Raw genomic sequence first — 22,444 nt, 5'->3', positions numbered from 1 at the left:
GACAAGGATACAATCATAGGAACTAGATTCAAACCTCAATTGAACCCAACAGGGTATTTAGGGGAAAAAAATCATATTAATCCCTTCAATTCCAAGTTTTGAAAATTATAAAAAAATTTCTCATACTCTTTTGCAGAAATTTCTAACATGGATGACCTTAATTGAGCGCCAATTTGCACGTATTTCAATTGAAACTTGAAAGCCCCTTGACCAAGGGTTCACAAGGAGGGTTTTACTAAAAATTGGGTCCTAGAACCCTTGTTAATTTTGGGTATTCAGATACAGGTTATTGAATTCAGTCTATAGGGGCATACTTGCAGTCCCTAAACCACTGAAACCCTAGCCCTAACCAACTACTACTACTACTAACCTAGCTGAGCTCATCAAATTATTACAACATTAGAACTTTACTTGATTGTAGAGTTATCCAATAGCTGTCTAAGGTGCAGGAGCTCCACTCCAATCTCTTCTTCTTCTTCTCCTTACTATATTAGTAGAGAAACTCGATTAAGGGTGAGTATTCTACTATCCTTACTATATATATATATATATATATATATAGTTTACTTGGTTTGTTTGGCTAGAAACCTTATAATAACCCATTACCTTGATCATTAATAATTTTTTATGCATTTTCTGGCCCACTAAAGTAAAATATTCATTACTATCCCCAAACACGCCTCTATCCATGGGGAAAATATGTGGGATAGTGGAATAGAGGGGTGGGCCCCACTTGGCAAAATTTCAGATTTTTGGGCTCTGGCAGCTCCACAACCAGCCGGTTGGGACCTGCCCGTTGTTGCCATTTGGCCCAATTTTGGGTCCATTCTCATATCTCAGGTACATAGTACAGTCTAAATTGGAATTTTACCTTTGTGCCCATGCTTTCTGAATTCAATGAATTCTCCAATGATGCTGGCAGGCTGGCATTGACAGGGAGGGTCAACTCCACCCTCCAAGCATTCTACCACTACCAGCCATCCCAGTGCAGCCTTCCTCTCTTCCAATTCTTTCCCTAGAAATAGAGAAGGTGTTAGATTGAATCAGGATGTTACACATGTTAGTTTGCACAAGTGTATATAAAAATGATGCTGATGCACATGGTTTTAATTAAATGCAAAGAGGTGACCTAAAGGTCTATCAGGAGACCACGGATCGTCTCCAAAGAGAACGTGATGAGCTAGTTGCCGAGTTGTGATCTTGGGACCCTATGGGGATAATTGCATAAGCCTCTATTGTTGTAGCACAGCCAAAACTTACTTGGCAATAGAGACTAGGGGATCTTCTGGCAAGGAAAGCCAAGAGGATGAGGACAATGACGATGGAGACAAGGACGGAGAGGAACTGATTTAAAAACGCATTGGTCAAATCCTCTACCATTCTCTTAAATCCAGATAATTTTGATTGGAGATGTTCCACTTCCGTGGACAAAGCATTGTTGATACTTGATGCAACAAATTTTGGCCAGCTAGATCCTATGTGAGAGCCGAAGTCCCTGAAGAATTCTACACACAAATTATAAGCAGAGAGCACCGGGTTAGGCCGATGTAGAATAGTTTGACGCTTAAGTTAGCTTGGATCAAATCATAATGGACAAACAAGAATCACATCAGACAATACCATCATCACAAGTCACTTGGATGGAAATTCACCAATTAAAGTTAGCTTGGGTTGATCCTAGGTGTATCAATCTATGTTTTTACATGATGCATGGATTTAGTTAGTTGGTGCTGGTGCCCTCACACCAACTATCACCCCCTCTTTGAAACCCTCAACCCCTCACCCCACTCCTTTCTAGATGGCAACATTGCAATAGAGCAAAGGGAAGTGAATATAAAATGAGCAGAGAAGGGAGTGTATAGAGAGCGGGGAAGTTGGAATTAAGGAAAAAAAAAAGGGAACCTAAATGTAATACCGGTAAAAACATGAGGTAGGAACATCATAATATGAGACGTATAAGTGCAATTTCTACAAACATTGGGTATTGCAACTGTCATTTACCTAGAAAAGGAAAAAGAAAATGCAAGAGGTAATTAGCCCTAAAACACTGGAAACACTTTCAATAGTGAACGTAAATGCTCTGGCCGTGCAAGAGACCATAAGATGTACAATCACCAGATAGTTTGTTACAATCCCATATCAATATATGGGGGCTGATCCCACATCGATTTCGCAAGGAAATTGATCTAAATTGATATAATATTGGATCTCCTCACATTGGAAACTGTTTATGAGGTTGAGCTATTTCAGGACTCTAGTATTAGGGTAACCGATCGTTGACACAACCCACCCGCGGTAGGGGTGAGTTAATTCCAAAGTGAGAGCGGATGTCAGCATTTAGTTCCCCTCATTTTTTAAGTCGATTAATTGGGTTGCGAAGTGCGATTGTGCAACTCGCGCTTTGATTTCATTTTTATTTTCTTCTTCGTTCAAAGCGATCACTGCTTCGGCGTCGGCATTTCCAGTTTAGTTTTGTCACTCTCTGCAATTTAACCACATCCCGAAGCTTCTCCTCTGCTTCACATGGTATAAGATTCAGTCTCTATAGACTTAGATATCACTTTCTGATCGATTCTAGGGTTCTATAATTTCTCTCTTCCTTCGGGTTTTCATTTGCTTTTAAGAAATTAGTCCCATAGAAATCAACGATCTCTGTCTCTCTCTTGTCTGCCCAGTCTGGTTTTCCGATTCTCTTATCAGCAAATAAATTTGGCAGTGGCATTGTGTCATCGTCTGTTCTTAGTTCTGAATTTCGATTAGCTTTAGGTGCTTTTTGGAGAGTAACTCTTGCAGATACTTTAATGGTGCTTTAAGAGTCAAAGCAAACGTGGAGTTTTGGTTCTGCATGGGTTAAATGAAGTAGCTTTGATATTCAGGAGAGATAAAAAGTCTGGAATTGTCAAATGGTTTTGTACTGATTTCTCAGTAATTGTCCGAGGGGGAATCAATGCTGGGACTGTTTGAAAAACACTATCGATTGAAGAATATAAAGGATTATTGGGGAAGGAAAACGAGAGGAACGATGACTGTGGCTTGAATATTTATGTTGAATTTTGAAAATGACTTTTGAGTAAAGACTAAGTGAACTTGGCTGACTGCTTGATCTCTAATTGATCCTTATGACTTTGGAAGGATTCAGTTGGTAACAACACTCTAATGGGACATATTTCTAAGAAGAAAAAAAGAAGTGGTGGGGGTGGACGGAAGAGTAAGGGCAGGGTTCCTTCTAAAGATCATGTTTGTAATGTGGGTGACGATGGTGATGTCCTTTCTGACGAGCTGACTGCCCTGTAAGTGGTTCTGCCTTAAGCTTAATTTCCTTTTGTGCTTTTGAACTGCTCTTATTTTTGCTTAAATATGATATATATTAATTGCTTTAGTCGTGGGTATGAGGCATGATTTTCACTGGAAAGTTAGCTTATGCTCATAAAAAAATGTTCACAACCTGTATACCGAGTGTAAAATGTTTTTTTTTTGACAATTAACATTACACCTTTTATTAAGATTTAATAAAAGGGTATGAATCCTGAACTATAAGATGTTTGATAATTCTTTGGTATGTGTTCTCTTCAATAGTAACCGATTGGTTGGTGAATTGTGATGGTTGCGCCCATATTTCTCTAGGAGATTCTGGAATAAGTATAGTTCATTCTTGATGCTATAGACAAAAAATCAACAGCATTCATAATGGTCAACAGAAAGAATGGCTTATGTATGGAAGAATTATGAATGGGGTTCAGTCATTTATATTTATTACAAGAGGCTAATTCTGGGCCGATCTAGATCATGCTTACCTGTGCTTTTACCCCTTGTCAAGGTTCAAGGTGGTCAAAACCGAAATATTTGGGGTTTTGACTAAAACCTGGTCAAAACTTTGCATGTTTCGATGGTTGGTTTCGTTTGACCATTCAGTGGTTAAAATGGTTATATTTTGGCTTGAAACTTCAAAGTGACCCTAATTAAGCATCTCTAGACTTAATGGAACCTTGGCTGGTAGTGTACGGCTACCTTGGCTGTATACTTTTTCAAATTTAGACTGTGCTACACATAATTTAGTACTATAACACAAAAAATTCAATGAAAATATATATTACACTTTATAAATGAAGAAAACTATTTAATATTATTAAATGTCAATATATTACAACTTACAATTACACGCACAGGTGTTATAATAACGCTATTAGTGTACAACCACATCAAAGGTGAAACACAAAAGACCCCTACAAACCTGTTCCTCCTACTCTTTTATTACCACAGAGTTCCAGGTGAGGTCAAAAGGCAAGGAAGATTAGTTTCAATATTAGTTATATTTCCCTTACATGTCATGCTATGTCTGAAGAGATACTCAAAGTAAATCATGGCAGCCTGATAGGTCTTATTATTAATATAATCTATGATGTAGATAGGGCTAACAAGAGGAGAGCTTGAGCTGACCAGATCATGGTCCAGCTCTGCCCTATATCTGGCCCTGGTTCAACCCAACAAACCGGGCCAGATGGCTTGCTGATCTGGCCCTCCTTTGGCCCCATCGATCTCAACAATTAGGGTGGGAAGACTGGCCATCGAACAACAAGCTTTGTCTCCAGTTCTGTCTACAAAAGAAACTTCTAGAAGACCCTCCAGCTGCCCCTTAATGTTGAAGAATGAATCTTCAAAGAAGGAGTTCAACAACCATCGAATTGCACAAGTGGATTAGGATTAGTTTCCTTTTGTCTTGTTGACAAGTTAATTTCTTAGTTTCTTTTTAGGATTCTAAGTTAGCTCCCTTTTATTCGTCTCTTGTTAGACAAAGTAATTAGTTAGTTTCTATTTGTTAGGAGTTTTCGTTTTTAATACTCAACTTTGTAATCAGCCTATAGAGAGGCCATCGATTGTAATGAAAGGACAAGTTGATTTAAGTAAAATTGAATTGAATTGAGTGAAAAAAAGATCAAAAGCCATGAATGGGAACAATTAGATATGTCCTCTCTCCTCTGCCCCCCTCCTTTCATGTCTTGACTTACTATGCCCTCCTCTCCTCCAGCGGCCTGCCCTGTTGGAATCCTCCAGCCTCTCCCTCCTATTCCTCCCCATCTTTGCACTTCTCCTCTCCTGACATCCATGAAACCATCTCCACCTCAATCCAACCTAGTCTCCTTCCCCTCAACCCCTCCTTGGCTCCCCCCCTCTCCTTACTCCCTGGCACCATCCTCTTCCACTGTTAAACCCTGGGTCTCCATCGTTCATCCATCTTCCTCCCTCTTTAGAGAAGGCCATTTGCTTGTCTATATCATCATTGATGATAAAAAAAGTCGGCTTATGCCCTCGGGTCTTCTTGATCCCGAAATAGAAAATGGAAACTTTGCGTTAGTGGTCACTATATGGGCAGTAGGCCCCTTTTCTACATCGTCCAAGCCTCTCTCTCTCTCTCTCTCTCCAAGCAATGGCGGCTTGCCAGTCACATGCACACCTTTGTTCTCAACAATGGAATCTTTCCCTTTAAATTCTCATAAGAATCATATATTCTCTTTGCCCTTAAAGGAGGACCATGGCGGGTGGGCAATAAGCCCGTCTTCCTTAGAAAGTCGGATCAGTTCTCAAGCCCCAGCAAAGTGAACTTCAAATCTGCCCCCATATGGATAACTCTCCCCAACTTGCCTCTTCATTATTAGGGCGAAAAAGGATTAAGTGTGGTTGGCTCTGTTTTGGAAAGCCTTTGTTCTCTGATCACCGAACTAGCTGAATGATAGATTGGGGTTTGCTTGAATCTGTGTTGATATCTCTGCTGATGAGATCCCAGCTCCACCATCAAGATAGTGGGAGAAAATGGTTTCTCTTTCATCCAACCGGTTCACTATGATTGGGTGCCGCCTCATTGCATCTCTTGTAAAACTTTTGGCCACCACTCCAGGGCTTGTGCTCCCTCCCATCCTGCTCATTCTGATCATCTCTTTGGTACGATAGAGCCTCTTGATGTCGGAAGCCTTGTTAACACCTTGCGTGAAAAGAAGGGTTGCCAAAAGAAAGCTTGCCACCAACGTTGCTGTAGCAGAAGCCGTATGCCTCTTCTTAGCTCTCCCGATGATTCTTTTGCCACTGTTAGGGAACCTATGCTTGGCCCAAAGCTCCTTCATCAATTGACCAAAGGTCCTAATAGATTTTCCATCCTAGGTTCCCTGGCGATCTCTGACGCCGAAGGCTCCTCTGACTCCGAAGTTGACTTGTCTTTGTCTTTATCATCTGGTTCCAGTTGGATCGGCTCTCTGGAGAAGACTCATCCTCTTATGACACAGCCTCCCTGCCTTCTGAACCCTCTCCTCCCTCTCCCTCGAAACTTCCACCCCCTTCTGATAAAGTTACCTCCACGACATCCTCTTTCCCACTTCTAACCTTCTCTTCTCCACAAATCTAGCTATATGTCCCTCCTCCACCGACACTCCTCCTTGAGCTCCCACCCTCTCCTCTCTCTTCCTACTAACCTTCCTCGGGTCACTTCAAATCATTTAAATTAGGCCCAACCCACCACCGCTCTTGATCCTGCCTCCTTGGCCCACATGTCTAACATCTTTAACCCATTATCCATCTCTCCTACTCACTTAAACCAGCCTACCCACATCCATCTTCTCAAACCGATGACCCATACTCCTTCCTCCTTACCCACCTCCCCCTTTCGTGACCCGCTTCACCCTTCTCCCCTGCCGATGGTCTGTTTTGCGACCCATTACACCTTCTTGCTTCTCTCTTGACCTTGTTGTTACTGCCTCTGAATGCCTACGAGTTCCTCTTGTTGCTACTAGAGTCCCCCTGACTCTCCCAATTTTTGGATTCGTTGTTGTTTGACGTCTTAATTGCCTCCATAGCCACTGTTGGATGCCGATCCGTTGTCGTCTCCCCTAGATGATCTTGGCCTGTCTTCCTCCTGTGGTTGCCACAGATGCTATCTTCATGCCTACTGTTACCAATGTCGCCATGCCTACCATCTTTGATGTTCCATCATCTCCAATGCTCCATTAATAACGTCTCCAACATGTCATATCTGCTACTTCACCAGTCTCTTTGCTGGCCTCGGGTAACTGCCTCTCCGCTAGCCATCGCCCACTGCCTCTCCGCTAGCAAACCTCACATCCGATGTCACCTCTGATGTCCTCAAGGATCCTCGCCCATCCTCTTCATCGGCAACCCCCTCCGAGGCCTGTAATCACACTTCCTTGGTTGCCCCTGCCAGCTCCCCCAAGTAGAAGCTGTCCCTCAAAAGCTTTAGGCTTACTCCTGCCTCAAAGCATAGCCCTCGGTCTACTTCATTAACCCATTCTTCGATGTCTGCATCAACCTTACCATCCCCTATTGAAGAGTACCTTCGTCGTAAGAAGAGCTCCTCCTCTGCTGTTGGCCAATGGCGATCCTCTTCTAGCTCTCATGAGCTTTTGTCCCTGTGTAATAATGAGTTTTATGGTTCTTAGGAAAAATGTCAGCTACTAAACGGACCCTAAGGGGATTAATGGTCTTTGTAATTCTCTCGAATCTTCTCTCGAATCTTCTCTCCATTATTATAAATAAAGAGGGCTGGTGTCATATTGGACACAAGTCAGTACCCCATCCAACATGGTATCAGATTCATAAGATCTGAAACCCCTCTCCCTCCTCTCTCTCTTTCTCTCTCTCTCTCTCCCCCCCAGCACCTCCTTCATCTACGCCTCTCTCGTGGTGGGAGCTTCTTAAACCACCAAGCAAGGTTCAAGGTATTGGGTTTCGATCCTTGGGGAGACCGAAATTTCGGTTGAAACCTGGAAAATTTCGGTCGAAACCTGGGAAATTTCGAGGAAACCAGGGAATTTTTTCCGGTTTGGTGGAAACTTAAGTTTCGACCCCCATGCAATGTTTTTTTGGCCTATTTTTTGTGTACATCCTATTTTATACATTTCTAATACATTCACATAATTAGTTTCATAAAAAAAACACATTCATACTTGTGTGGTGAACCAAAGGTTTGGTAATCATTACACTAAGTTGTTGACTGAAATATGTTGTAAGTAAATGCATTTTCAAAAAAAGAAAAAAAGAAGCATTAACATGCAAAAAAATTCGGCCACCGTGAATGCGTAGATCGGGTCCTCCTGAGTAACATATAAAAAATTTACATAATTCTACTCTATTTATAAGTATATCCTATAAAAAAATGATTTTTGGGGAAGTTGGGACTTACCTTTTTGGTCCAAGCTGTCTTTCTTATGTAGATGAAGCAAGAACCACCCTTAGATTCAACTTTGTTGGGGGCAAAAAATGGTAGTCTCCACTGTTTCCCCAAGTTTCCCACTCCTAGGAGAAAAAACTAAGAAGAGAGGGTTGAATTCTGCTAAAGAAGGCTTGGGTTTCTTTTCAAACTAACTTATATAGGACCTGGTTCCACCCAAAGGGTCGAACCAGTTGATTTAGTCGAAACATGGTCGAAACTTGTGACTTTTAAAAGTCATAGGACATATCGTTTCGACCCCTGGGGATACAGGTGAAACCTATGAAATTTCGCAGGTTTCGACTGAGTTCTTGAACCATGCCACCAAGAGGGTTTCTAGCTTCCATCGATCCTTTCCCCGGGCTCTCAGACTCTCTTCTACAATGATTTGAGACACACAAAACCTTTTTTTTTAATCACTTTTTCAGGGTTTTTCCCTTGAAATCGTTTTTTCTATTGTTGGGATTCTTTTTCCCCACTCGATACTCTAATCATCTTGATGTTTGTTGCGATTGGTGCTTTTTATCCTTGTAGAATTGCATGTGATTTTATGCCGATCAAGGTCGAAACCGAAATTTTTGAACATTCTGCTTGTAGTAGTGGACAATGTACTAGATTACTAGGTTATTTATAATTTAATTGCATACTTCTTGACTATTCCCATAAATCTTGTTTCATGGTTTCTAGTATAAAAAGTATTCGTTTTGAAGATAGTTATATCTCTTCTGTATATGGTTAATTATATTTTCACTTTCCAAATGCTTTATTTTATTTTATTTTATTTTTTATTTTTTATTTATTTTTTTCTTTTTTGAACTGGTATAATGTGTATGGTTGTCACGGAAACTAGGCGACCCAAGGTGTTAGAGGGGGCGTTTAGGAGACAAGACGCCTGCCTAGGTGTTGCCTAGGATTCCTAGATGTGCATTATATGACTATATTTATATAACAATGAAAATTTTATATAATTATGCTCATATGCAACATAAAAGCCACATAAATGCAATATGATATAGTTCTTCTAGTAATGGCTTAATATGAGAAAACCAACATATAATAAAGAAAGCATAGGATATAATATAAGCTTAATCATTAAAAAACAAAACAATAAACATAAATCAACGTAAACTCGGGAATGTTAACAAGGCGTGCCTTACCCAAGAAAGAGCCTAGATGCGTAGGTGCACCTAGGTGATGCCTTAACAACTATGGTGTATGCTGCAAATTCTGGTTGTATGATATAAATTTGGTTCTGTCCAATAGACAGGTTGTTTTCATGATATATTTTGTTGATATTTAGGGCTGCCATATTTCAAGAAGACTTCGAAGTTGTTTCAGATTCACCACCTCAATTCATTATAAAAATAAGGTATTCTTCAGTTAATTGTAAGTTATGACTCTTTAACTCATTGGGGTATCTTGTGGTTCTTGAGGTTAAGTTTCACTGTGATTCTGTACAGGCCTTACTCCAAGGATACAGAATCTGAGGATCTCTCTGTTTCAGCTCTTCTTATAGTAAGGTGCATGGTTGACATGGGAGTTGTTTCTATATGACGTCAGTGGTGCCTCATTGGCTGTTCTTTTTCTTCTTGTTCCCTCCCCCTGGACCTGATTTTCTTCATTTTTCTCTGGATACCACACACAGGTGCTTGCCAGGCTATCCATATAAATGTCCAAAGTTGCAGATAACACCAGAGAGGGGATTATCAAAAGATGATGCTGATAAACTTCTGGCTTTGCTTTATGATCAGGTCAGAGGTGTCTCTTAGTTAACTATTGTTGTTTAGTGGGATTGATTGCAAGATAATTGATTTCGTTGGTTATTTATCCTGATTCATATAGCCAACCCAAGTAGTTAAGAACTGAGATGAGGTAGTATGTTTAGTTGATATATATTAATCAGGGTGCAAATGTTATGCTCGAGTTTTCTGGTTACTGGTGTGTTGTCATTTAAGGTGGAGATCGACTAGATTCACTAAATAGTGAAAGATTACACATATTTTGCATCATCAACCAAGGATTTTCTGTTCCCCCTCCCCCCCTGAGGTAGACACCTATAGAAGAAGGAAGAAAGCCAGCCAGCCTTGCTGCCCCTCAATTTTGGTCCTATGCTGGTCCACCTTTGCAGCCATCGAACCAGGACATAGTTAGTGAAGCAGGATCTCATCTCATCGGGGACGTAGGCAACCTTGCTGAACTTCGTAAAATCCGTGTGCATTGTTTGTTATGTTTTTCCATTATCTTCTGCATCGTTTTAGGGTTGCATTTTTACAAATTGGTATCAGAGCTCTAGGTTTCCGTTTTCTAGGGTTGCGTTTCTACAAATTGGTATCAGAGCTCTTGGTATCATGATGGCAAGGAAGGGATCGAATGTCAAGTATGATATCGAGCGGTTCAATGGGAAGAATAATTTCACTCTCTGGCGTCAAAGGACGAAGGATTTTTTATAACAGGGTTTGGCGAAAACGTTGTTGGGGAAGTTGAAGAAACCTGCAAAAATTACTGACGAAGATTGAGAGGAGATGGAGGAAAAGGCGGTAAGTGCTATTCGATTGAATCTTTCTGATGATGCCCTACAATATGTTGTGGGTATCGAATCTGCACCGCAGTTATGGGCGAAACTTGAAAGCATCTACATGACAAAGTCCTTAACGAACAAGTTGTTCGTGAAAAAAACAATTGTATTCTCTACAGATGGAGGAAGGTACGGATTTATTAGAGCATCTTAACATGTTCAATCAGATCATAAGTAAACTTGCAAACCTGGAGGTTAAGATCGAGGATGAAGACAAGGCGTTACTGTTGCTGTCATCGCTCCCAGAATCATATGATCACCTGGTAACAACTCTCTTGTACGGGAATGAGACCCTTGAGATGAATGAAGTCACGGTTGCCCTCATGTCCAATGATACAAGGAAGAAGGCCAGTAGTACGAAATCTCAAGGAGAAGATCTTTTCTGAGGTGACAAGGAGCAAGATAGGAGAAGATCTTTTTTGAGGTGACAAGGAGCAAGAAAGAGGGAGATCAAATCAGAAGGGATCTGGGAAGAGTCGATCGAAATCAAAAGGGGCAAAGACAAAGGTCTCTTGTTACTATTGTAAGAGCGAAGGTCATCTGAAGAGAAAGTGCTTGAAAAGGAAGACGGACTTGAAGAAGAAAGGTGTAGATAAGGCATCTGACAAAACTAGCGTGGCTGACAGTTCAGATGGAGATGATGGAGATGTACTCTATATCATCAGGTAAGAATCAATCTTCTGATTCTTGGATTTTAGATTCTAGATGTTCATATCACATGTGTTCACATAAGGATTGGTTTGATACATATCAACCATATAATGGTGGGTCTGTCCTAATGCGGAATGATGTTGTATGCAAGACCATTGGGATAGGCACTATCAAAATCAAGATGTTTGATGGGATAGTAAGAACTTTAGCAGATGAAAGACATGTACCAGAATTAAGGAAAAACTTAGTATCTTTGCGGACACTTGACTCAAATGGCTGCAAGTACATAGCAGAAGGTGGAGTTCTCAAAGTTATTAAGGGTGTTATGGTTGTCATGAAGGGACAACTAACAGGAAACCTATACAGACTCATAGGGAGCACTGTTACTGGTGGAGCATCTGTGACTACAGATGCAGGATTTGATACAGATGATATATATCTGTGGCATATGCGGTTAGGGCATATGGGAGAAAGAAGATTGATGGAGCTTCATAAAAGAAGACTGTTGAAGGGAGTGAAAACTTGTAAAATGAACTTCTGCAAGTATTGTGTGTTCGGGAAATAGTGCAAGGTTAGTTTCAAAATTGCAAAACATAAGAGTAAAGGGGTGCTTGATTATGTACACAGCAATGTATGGGGTCCTTCAACAACAAAATCTAAAGGTGGGGTAGAATATTTCGTGACTTTTGTTGATGATTACTCAAGGAAAGTCTGGATCTACTTCATGAAGCATAAAAGTGAGGTGTTTACTAAATTTAAGGAATGGAAGGTTGAGGTAGAAAGGAAGACAGGAAAGAAAGTTAAGTACTTGAGAACAGATAATGGAGGGGAGTACACGTACAAGCCGTTTCTGGGATTGTGTAAAGCTGAAGGGATTACACGTCACTTCACGGTTCCAAAGACACCACAACAAAATGGTGTAGCTGAAAGGATGAACATAACACTTCTAGAAAGAGCTTGGAGTATGAGGCTGTGAATGCAGGGTTGAGCAAGAGATTTTGGGCAGAAGCAGTGAAGATGGCATGTTTTCTCATCAACATGTCTCCATCAAAGGCGATTGATTGTAAAATTCCCGAAGAGGTATGGACAGGAAAACCAGTAGATTATTCTATTCTAAAAATATTTGGTTGTTCAGCCTATGCACATGTTGAGAGTGAGCAGCGTTCCAAGTTAGACTCAAAGTCTAACTAGTGCATCTTTCTTGGTTTTAAGAAATGCGTAAAGGGATTCAAGTTATGGGATCCAAGTTCACAGAAAGTTGTGGTTAGCAGGGACGTTGTGTTTGATGAGTCTCATATGGTGAAGTCAAAATGCAATTCACAAACAATTGGTGAAAATAAAGAAGGTTCTACTGTGCAGGTGGAGTTAGGTGAGTCAGAAACAATAAGAGAAAATGAGTCATCTAATGACTTACCAGGACAATAGGAAACAGTAGAAGTTCCCTATACTGTAGCAAAGGGTAAAGGGAAGCATACTCACAAAGCACCTGTGAGATACGGGTTTGGGGACATGGTTGCCTATGCCCTCACTGTAGGTATAGGTGATCCATCTTCCTACTATGATGCTTTGAGTGATGCACTACATGATAAATGGATGGCAGCTATGATGGAGGAAATGGAGTCTCTACAGAAGAACAAGACTTAGGAGATTGTGGAAAAACCCAAGGGAAGAAAAATCATTGGGTGTAAATGGGTCTTTCGTAAGAAAGAGGCAGCAACTGAGAAGGAGCGTGAAAGGTATAAGGCCAGACTTGTAGCCAAGGGCTATGCACAAAAGGAGGGGATAGACGACAATGAAATATTCTCTCCAGTGGTAAAACACACTTCGATCCGAGTACTTCTTGCTTTGGTGGCCATGTATAATGTGGAGCTTGAACAGCTTGATATGAAGACTGCATTTCTTCATGGTGACTTGGAGGAACAGATTTACATGGAATAACCTGAAGGTTTCAAGGTGCAGGGAAAGGAAGATCATGTTTGTCTGCTTAAGAGGTCGCTTTATGGTCTTAAGCAATTTCCTAGGCAGTGGTACAAGCTCTTTGATTCCCCCATGATGAAGATTGGCTACACAAGAAGTGAGTATGATAGTTGTGTTTATTATAAAGTGTCAAGTGATAATTCCATTATTTTGTTGATGCTTTATGTTGATGATGTGCTTATTGCTGCAAAGAACAAACCTGATATAGTCTCTTTGAAGTCTTTGTTGAGTGCTGAATTTGAGATGAAGGATCTTGGTGCTGCTAAGAAGATCCTTGGCATGGAAATCCTTAGAGATAGAAATGCAGGTAAACTTTGGGTAACTCAGAAAAGGTATATTGAAAAGGTGCTAGAGCGTTTCAATATGGAAAAGGCTAAGCCGGTTAGCACTCTGTTAGCTAGCCACTTCAAGTTATCTGAAAGGGAATGCCCTACAACACATGAATAGGTGGAGCAGATGTCTCAGGTCCCTTATGCTAGTACAGTTGGGAGTCTTATGTATGCTATGGTTTGTAGCAGGCCGGATTTGTCTCATGCAGTCAGTGTTGTTAGCAGATGCATGAGTAATCCAGGAAAGGAGCATTGAAATGCAATTAAGTGGATCTTTAGATATTTGAGCAAAACTAAAGATATAGGTGTTATGTTCAGTGGTAAGGGAAGTTCCACAGAATTGGCAGGTTATGTTGATTCCAACTATACTGGTGATTTAGACAAGATGAGATCTACTACAGGGTCTGTATTTACATTGGCTAGTGGACTTATATCATGGAGGGCGATGCTTCAGTCTACAGTTGCGTTGTCCACTACAGAGGCAGAGTATATGGCGGCAGTTGAGGCTGCCAAGGAAGGAGTCTGGTTGGCTGGACTGGTTTGTGAGTTGGGGTTGGAGTAAGGAGGTACAGTGTTACATTATGACAGTCAGAGTGCCATACATCTTGCAAAGAATCAGGTGTTTCATGCAAGGACAAAGCATATTGATGTGAGATTTCACAAGATCAGGGAGCTTGTGTCAGACGGCAGTATTCGCTTGAGAAAAATTCATACAGATCTCAATCCTGCAGATATGTTTACGAAGCCAGTTACTACAGAGAAGTTCGAGTCCTGTTTGGACTTGATTAATATTACTCATTGTTGAAGATGAGGGACGCACCAAACAGGTGCGGGTTTGTACCTCTGATGAGGTACAAGGATGAAGACGTCTACAGGTTATTTTTATAAGAGGCTCGACAGAATTCAAGCCAAGGTGGAGATTGTTGGTGTACGATGTCTTGTATTCCGTCACAGTTTAATCCAGGGAGTATTGGTGCAACGCCTCGACAGGCAGGACGGCCGTCCCGCTAGCCGGTTAGCGGGTCGTGGGGGTTGTAAGGGGGCAGGAGGCCCCCTGCATAGCTGGGGGTGTAGCACCCCCCGCTCAAATTTTTTTATTTGAGGGTAATTGTGTACTTTCCGGATTAGGGTTTTTCGCTATATATTTGTAGCGAGGGTTTCTTTCTCTGTAATGCAAACAATACTGAGAGGTGTGAGGACGAGCGCTGTAACCCTATTCTCCATTGACAGTGAAGCAGGATCTCATCTCACCAGGGACGTAGGTAACCTTGCCGAACCTCGTAAAATCCGTGTGCATTGTTTGTTCTGTTTTTCCATTATCTTTTGCATCGTTTTAGGGTTGCGTTTCTACACCTTTGTATCTCTGCCAAACTGACTCTTGCCACTCAATCATTGCCTGACACTTCCAACATTGCCACATTACTTGTGTACTATGTACAGTTGTCAGTTGCTAACAGTGACAACAAAAGCTTTAGTTACCCAACATAGAACTCTGGTTATGTACAAATCGTCGGAATAAGGTCCTCAACCTTGGGGTTTTTCTCGTTAGATGGTGTAGACACCCAATTTTGTCACCCCCTGGCAATGATGATTTACAGGATGTGGATTACGATCTACGCTTTCAATCGATGGAGAATTCGGCCCTTTAAATCAATCCAGACTTGACTTGAAAACCCTAGTTCAACCCAAAACCCAAGTTGAACCCAAAACCCTAATCCATACAAGCCTAAGCCATGGTCGATCTTGTGGGACTCGATATTAACATCTTGTATGTTGATGAATCGAATTTAAGTATTCTCCGACAGTGTGGGAACGACATAAAAAAGGATTGTCGGACTTCCCCTAGGTGCAATAGGTAAAGAACCTTTCCTTGCGAGTCCTTAATGATTCTGAGGCAAAAAGAGGCTTGACACCCGTACGGATGGATAGTACTCGAAAAGACAATTCCAAAGATGTATGGTGCGCAAAAATCGGACTGCTAGATCTCCCAAAATCACACCCAGAAGCCAGAATTCCCACGAAGGTAGGATCAACATCTCTATGATCTGGAGAATATTCCTTCCCCGTGGCCCTGCGAAAAGTTAGCGGCCCCACGAAATATTGGTGGCGCCGTGAAAATCTCGTGGCCTCATGAAAAACCTAGATGATGCTATAGCCTGTTGTTGCACGGCCCTACGTCGATTTTACCATTTTTGGCAGACTTGCAAAAAATTCACCCTTTTGGGTCCGAATCCCTATGAAAGGGGACTATTCACTTGTCCCAAGACACACAAGGGTCCACCCTTCCACCTACCCCTCTCCTTGTGAGTTACCTACCTTCTCACCAGAAGTGTTGAGAAAATCCTTTTAGCATTTACTTTTTCTCATCCTAACCTCTGCTAGCTGAATTTCTGCCGAAATACTCACCAGTCCCATTACCTTGGTTTTTGTGCCAAAACTAAAAAAATTCCAAAAATAACAAAAAAATCCCCGACCTTTAGATTGTCTTAGAAATTTTTAGTAGCCTCGTCTTCTCCAGATTTTTCGGGTTCTGTCGGCATTATCCCAGGATCCCGGAACTTTGCTGAAATTCCTAGGAATTGTGAAGGTTTGTAGAAAGGTCGAAATCTCCAAAGAAAGAAAGTATAGGGTTAAACCCACGTACACCTGAGCCAGGGGACAACTACCAAAGTTGGCGACTGCATCAACATGGGCCCTCCCCTCTCGACCTGAAGCAGAGGTCGAGCACAAGTATAAACTCTCAACTCAAATAATCATAATGTTGAGCCATCAACTCACATGTGGTAGTGTACATAGTAGTGTAGAATAACTTGGCCTTGCATGCAGTATTGGATTAATTAAGGGTGAATGTTCTTTTTTACGCATCTAGTAGAAAGACTGATTCAATTAGGTGGAGTGGGGTGCCTAACACCTTCCCAACTCCGCAAACTTGACACTTACCCTCATCTCTAGACCAGACCATTTTCGGGCCCTTTCCACATGGACCGGGCCCACCCATCTGGTCCTAGGCCCTAAACCTGGGTGGCGACTCCAAACTTTATGTTTCCCAATCCCTGATATTGGACCATCATCAATATTCCTCTTAGAAAACCCCGACCTTTTGGTGGTTTTTTTTTTAGACTTGGTGAGAAGAGCCTAAGGGTATCTTTATTTTTTGCACCCATTATCTTTTGCTAGTATAAACTTCCATTTTGCACGACTTTGGGCTCTAACAAGAAATAACGGAGTATTTTTGGCAGCAAGAGAAGGTTCTTGTGAAAAATGGCCCTACACCATAGTGATATTGTGCAAGGCCCATGTCTTTGTTTTGTTGATGAGTATTGTGAGATAAATTGGTGATGTGGAGAAGAGTTGTTGTAGGATGGTAATGTGGCCAAAGAAGAAAGTTTCTACAGACTCTACCTTCTCAAATTAAGGACAGTTCTGTTGATTGGAATATAAATGCACCATTTAATGATGAGTTAACCCAAAGTGATAGACTGGGAATCTTGAAAGAAAATAAAGAATCATTGAGGCTGCATTTATTTCAATGGCAAATATTTTAATTCACATATTGCAGGAACAAAAGAGGAGAAATTATGGCACTCAAATCCCATACAAAAATGTGGAAACAGTTAATGAAGTCACTTTAAATATGTATAAATGAAAGAAATATCTAGATAACTGGAGACATCTGATAAGGAGATGAACCCCTTTGATTCGGAAAGGTGCCACAGTGACGTCTCTTTTCTATAAAAAAATTGTTGTAACTTGGTCAATCATTCCACTGCCACCTGGGGGTCACATTCCCCCTCGATGGGATGCATCCTTTTCCTCAATTTCCTTTCATGCATAACAAAGAAAAGAAACAGCAGAGAAATAAAAGACAAGTTTCTGATTCCTATTACTAATTGAAGTAAATGGTGCTTAAGAGAGAAGGGTCGTAGCCAGATAGGGTTTTAAGTTGAAATGGGTAAAATTTGGTTTGGAATAATGCAGATATTTGTGTTAGACAGAGGGTTGGGGCTGATTGTTTGGAACAGTAAATTAAAGCGGAAAACTGAAACAACTTGGAAGTTTTGTGCAAGTTTTGAGAAACTTTCAAGAAATCGAAAGAGCTCTCCAGGAACCTTTTCTGTTTTGGAAACCAAAGAACAAATCACCAGGAACTTGTGTCAGAGTGGAAACATGACCAAGAAATGCAATAACAATGGTAAGGAAGCAACCCATCAGCAAAGTGCTGCAGTAATCACTTGACCACATCCAAGGAGAACGAGATTTATCGTCACCCACTTATTTTTTTTATTAATAACCAAAATGTGCCATTAGGCACACCATATTTTATAGGCATATAGTAATCCTACTCAAGGATTAAAGGATCGGTATCGGTCGGTCAAAATTAAGACACGTATCGGAGGGTTTCGTATCGTATCGGAGATACGCTAAAGATACGCACATAAATGGATAGGGAACACATTTTTATACACTTTTGCATAAAAAAACAGTTAATAAAAGCTATATATAACATGTAGAATGCACAAATACTTAAGTAGAGGGTATCGTATTGATAGACAAATATATTGAGTTGAAAATATTCAAAATGATGAGGTTTCGTACAGTTTTTTCTTTCCTCATTGCCATTGCCACTGTGATGAGTGCCATGAAGAGTGTCGTGGTGGTTCAAATCCTTGGCTAGGACCTTCTTCTTCAATAGGAGCAACTAAGATGATGTTTTGCACTTGTCGAATATAGGCACAATATTTCCCCAGTCGAAATATTTATGGTAGTGGGTCTCCCATTCATTGTAGAATCTTCTGTATTGCTCAGGAGTGGCTAATGTTGGTCCTACATAAGTCACATATTCATAGCCTGAGAAGAAGCACCTAAAGATACATGGTGTCCATGTCCAGATGAGGAACCAGTGTGATCTGAACTTCTGTACTGCTCTGGATTGGCAAATGATTGTCCTGCATAAGTCCCATATCCATAGCCTGAAGATGCATCTAAAGATACATAGTGTCCATGTCCGGATGAGGAACCAAAGGGATCTGAGCTAATGCTCATTGACTCCATGCTACTCATCAATGCATTAGTAGCACTCGGATTGTGGGATCGCCTACCCCTCCGACTATAAGACTTTGGTTGTGTGCGAGCACCATGATGACTATCTTGGGTTGCATGTGTAAATGCAACATTCTCTGTGAAATGTACCGGTACATAAGTTTGGCCACCATCACCACCACCACCACTACCACCATCATCATCATCATCATCATCATCAACACCATCCTTGTCTTGATCATCATCATCACTATCTGGTTGAGTTACACTTTATGTAGCACCTGATCTCGTCCTCCTAATATTGCCATCATTGGAGCTATCATCATCCTCTTGCATAGCTGATGGTGTTTGGGTTTCATCATCAACAATATTTTTAAAATCTTCATTTATACCTCTAATGAGGTTCTCTATAATGGGATCAGGTATGGTTTCTCGTCGATCTTCAGATAATTTGTCCAACACTAAAACATTTTCAGTCTCCTCAATCCATCTCCTAACTAGATCTTCCTCGTCGAATATGTGGGTGATGTCAATTGGGTTGACATCAATATCATCCCCTGATGTCTCCAATTCTAAATATTTCATCTTCAATTTCATGTTGTAGTGCACATACACTAGCTTCTCCAGCTTCTCATAACTCAGACGATTCCGAGGTTTGGTGTGTATCAATCCGAATGTACTCCAGTTACGTTTGTAGCCACTTGAGGATGCCGTGCATGATAATATTTTCATTGCGATTGGCCTCAAGTTTAGAGTGCTCCATCCATAGTTCATCCACCAATCAGCTGTACAAAGATAATTGCAATATTAGGAGTTTGAAATAAATTTGAAATACAAGGATAGCTGATTAAGCCTAAGGGCATTGTGTTCCTCTAGCACGGATAGCTAAATGATCAGCAAACCTATGAGTGGCCTCCCAGAAGTACTTCACCTATAAATGTATTAACATATTAATATGCCACTCAATGTATTAAATATTAATCAATGATTCAATATGTAAGTTTAGTAAACTACTAACCTCTTCAATTGCATCTTTGGCCGAATCAATATTAGGAGCAAACTTGTTGATAACATCCTTCAAAGATTCCATCAAATCATTCCTATACCTTAAATTGTTCTTGTAGTGTAGATCCGGATTCAAATAATAGGCTGCACATTGACATTGTTACATATTACTTATTGTTAACGATTAAGTATATTAAATTACTAATAAAGTCACTTATAAATTTAATTGAGAAAATACCTGCCCGATGAAGGTCTTGAACCAAATTATTTTCCCATCGACGATTTATAATCTTAAAAAATGCCTTAAATGACTTTGTGTTCTCCTCTTCTATCTTTTGTTTGACAACTTCCATACAATGCACTATATTTCCCATCGTCTGTGCCTTATCACCATAAACTACTTTAAGTATCACAAATAGTGGTTGCATAATTTTAGTAAATCGGTATATCCTTTTCCAAAACTTTGTTGAGGTGATTAGGTCTTGAATAGTTTTTCCAATTTCAGTGCTTGCATATCTACTATTGAACCACTCATTAGAGGTGAATGACTTAACTAGCCCTTCCTTCCGTTTTTGAATATTATCAAGTGCAATATAATTTGTTGCAAACCTTGTTGCTGTGGGCCTCACCAAGTCACCTTTTGTGTATTTTCTCATCAATGCCAACACCCAACTGTGATTGTAGATGAAGTTGGTGATCATCTTGGCATCAGAAACCAATGTGTGCACTTTGTTCATTTCACTAATGTCCTTGAACATCAAATCAATACAATGGGTTGCACAAGGTGTCCAATATAGGGTGGGATACTTCACCTATGGTGAAGTATCCAACCTTTTTGAAATTGGAGGCATTATCAGTCACAACCTGGACAACATTATCTGGCCCAACTTCCTGAACAACTTCATCCATTAATTTAAACAAATACATCGAGTCCTTGATATCTGAGAATGCATTGAAAGACTTATGGAATATTGTTTTCCCATCACAATATATCAGAAAATTGATGATGGACATCCTCGTCGGTCTACTCCACCCATCACACATGATGGTCACTCCATATTCAGGCCACTTGTATTTAAACTCTTCAATGTATTCATCCACCTCTTTCACAATAGCATCTAAGTATGGCTCTGCAATTTCATGGGGTGTGGGTGGCTTTACATTTTTCCCACATGTCTGAATCTCCTTTACCATAGCCTTGAAGTACGGATCTTTAGCTTTGTGAGGTGGAATCATAGAATTGTGGAACCACCTAGAGATTGCTTTCCCAATTTTCTTACTCAATGTTTTTGGTTGCAAATCCTCTTCAATCCTTTGTTGCCCTTCATCATGATGTTTGTATGGTGCATCTCTCATATCTCTAATTTCTAGCCCATCCAATATCCCTAGACCGTTCTTTAGGCGCCATCTTCCTACAAAGATACATAATAAAACTTAATATGCATATTTATTGATTTAATATTTAGTAAATAATAGCATTTTTTTAGAAACTAAAATGAGATGTATCCAAAGGAAAAAAAAAAGATTTTTTTGTATTTTTTCAAATTTACATAAACTTGAAATGCACACTTTTTTTGGAAAAAATTGTGCATCTAATTTCACATCATGGTCATTGGCCAAGTAAATTATAATTTTTTTTTTTTAAAACTAAAATGAACTGAATTTTCTAAAAAAATATTTTTTTTAGTATTTTTCTTAATTTTTGAAATAAAAAAAATACAAATTCTTTAGAAAAATTAATTTTTTTTATAGAAGTTGTAGATTAATTGTTTTTAAAGAACATATAAAAAAATCAACATAGTGTGGACCAATATACCTGAGTAGATCTAAGAAATAAAAAAAAACTTGAAACACTCACTTTTTTGGGGTAAAATGTGGGTTTCATTTGAAATCATGTATTTAATAATAATAAGTTATGACAATATTTTTAAGAGTTGAATGAACTAAATTTTCTAAAAAAAATTGTATTTTTTTAAAAATTAATTTCGGAATAAAAAAAATAAAAAAATACATTTTTTTGAGAAAAATCAAAATTTTCCATGGAAGTTGTAGAACACTTGTATTTACATAAAATATAAAAAATCTAAACATTTTTAATCATTGAGCATGAGTAGATCTAAGAAATTTGAAAAAATTGAAACCCTCATTTTCTTTTGAAAAAAGTGTGTGAATTCTTATAAATCCAATGATTTCATATAATAATTATGCACAAAATGTAATTCTAAGTATGATGAACCTTAGATTTGTAAAAAAGCTTGAAAATTTATGGTTAAAGTTGAAAAAAGTGAGTAAAGATTCAAGAACTTACTATTCAAGACTTTCAAGTTCAAGGTTTTTGGACTATGCTTTTTTTCCTTGCTTGAACCATTCACTTCCACAATGTTTCCTTCAATCTACCATTGGAGTCTCTAAAAAAGTGTGTGAATCAAAGGGGAAGAAAGAAGAGAAATTTAGAAAATTGTTGGTAAATGGTAAGAGAGTTTGGAGTGTTTGTTTCAAACAAAAAAGGCACATTCCACACTTAAGTAGTCGTATCGTACCATATCGGTACGATATTGTCCGATACAGTACGATACGTACCGATACTCACAGGAATTTTTATGTTTTTCAAAAGTTCGTATCGTGGAGTATTGTACGTATTGGATCGATACGATA

General features: G+C 39.8%; 1 protein-coding gene across 10 annotated transcripts in view; it reads left to right on the top strand.

The window, feature by feature from the left end:
* Positions 1-2,252: 2,252 nt before the first annotated feature.
* LOC122066027 (eIF-2-alpha kinase GCN2) overlaps positions 2,253-22,444 on the top strand; it is a 179,517-nt gene continuing 159,325 nt past the window's right edge. For 7 of the 10 annotated variants that reach the window (XR_006136198.1, XR_006136197.1, XR_006136196.1 and 4 more), the window contains exons 1-4: positions 2,256-3,290; positions 9,513-9,581; positions 9,673-9,732; positions 9,858-9,963. Coding sequence is in view for 6 of the 10 variants with exons in the window: in XM_042629852.1 (XP_042485786.1) it covers positions 3,157-3,290; positions 9,513-9,581; positions 9,673-9,732; positions 9,858-9,963 (369 nt within the window). In the remaining 4 variants the exon portion in view is untranslated. Of the gene's footprint in view, positions 3,291-9,512; positions 9,582-9,672; positions 9,733-9,857; positions 9,964-22,444 lie in introns of all 10 variants that reach the window. The other 3 variants (XR_006136199.1, XM_042629855.1, XM_042629854.1) reach the window with 2 other exon arrangements.

The sequence above is a fragment of the Macadamia integrifolia genome, unplaced genomic scaffold (assembly GCF_013358625.1).
Source record: "Macadamia integrifolia cultivar HAES 741 unplaced genomic scaffold, SCU_Mint_v3 scaffold22, whole genome shotgun sequence".
Lineage (NCBI taxonomy): Eukaryota > Viridiplantae > Streptophyta > Magnoliopsida > Proteales > Proteaceae > Macadamia > Macadamia integrifolia.
The sequence above is the reverse complement of the archived record's forward strand: the minus strand, read 5'-3'. Positions and strand labels throughout refer to the sequence as shown.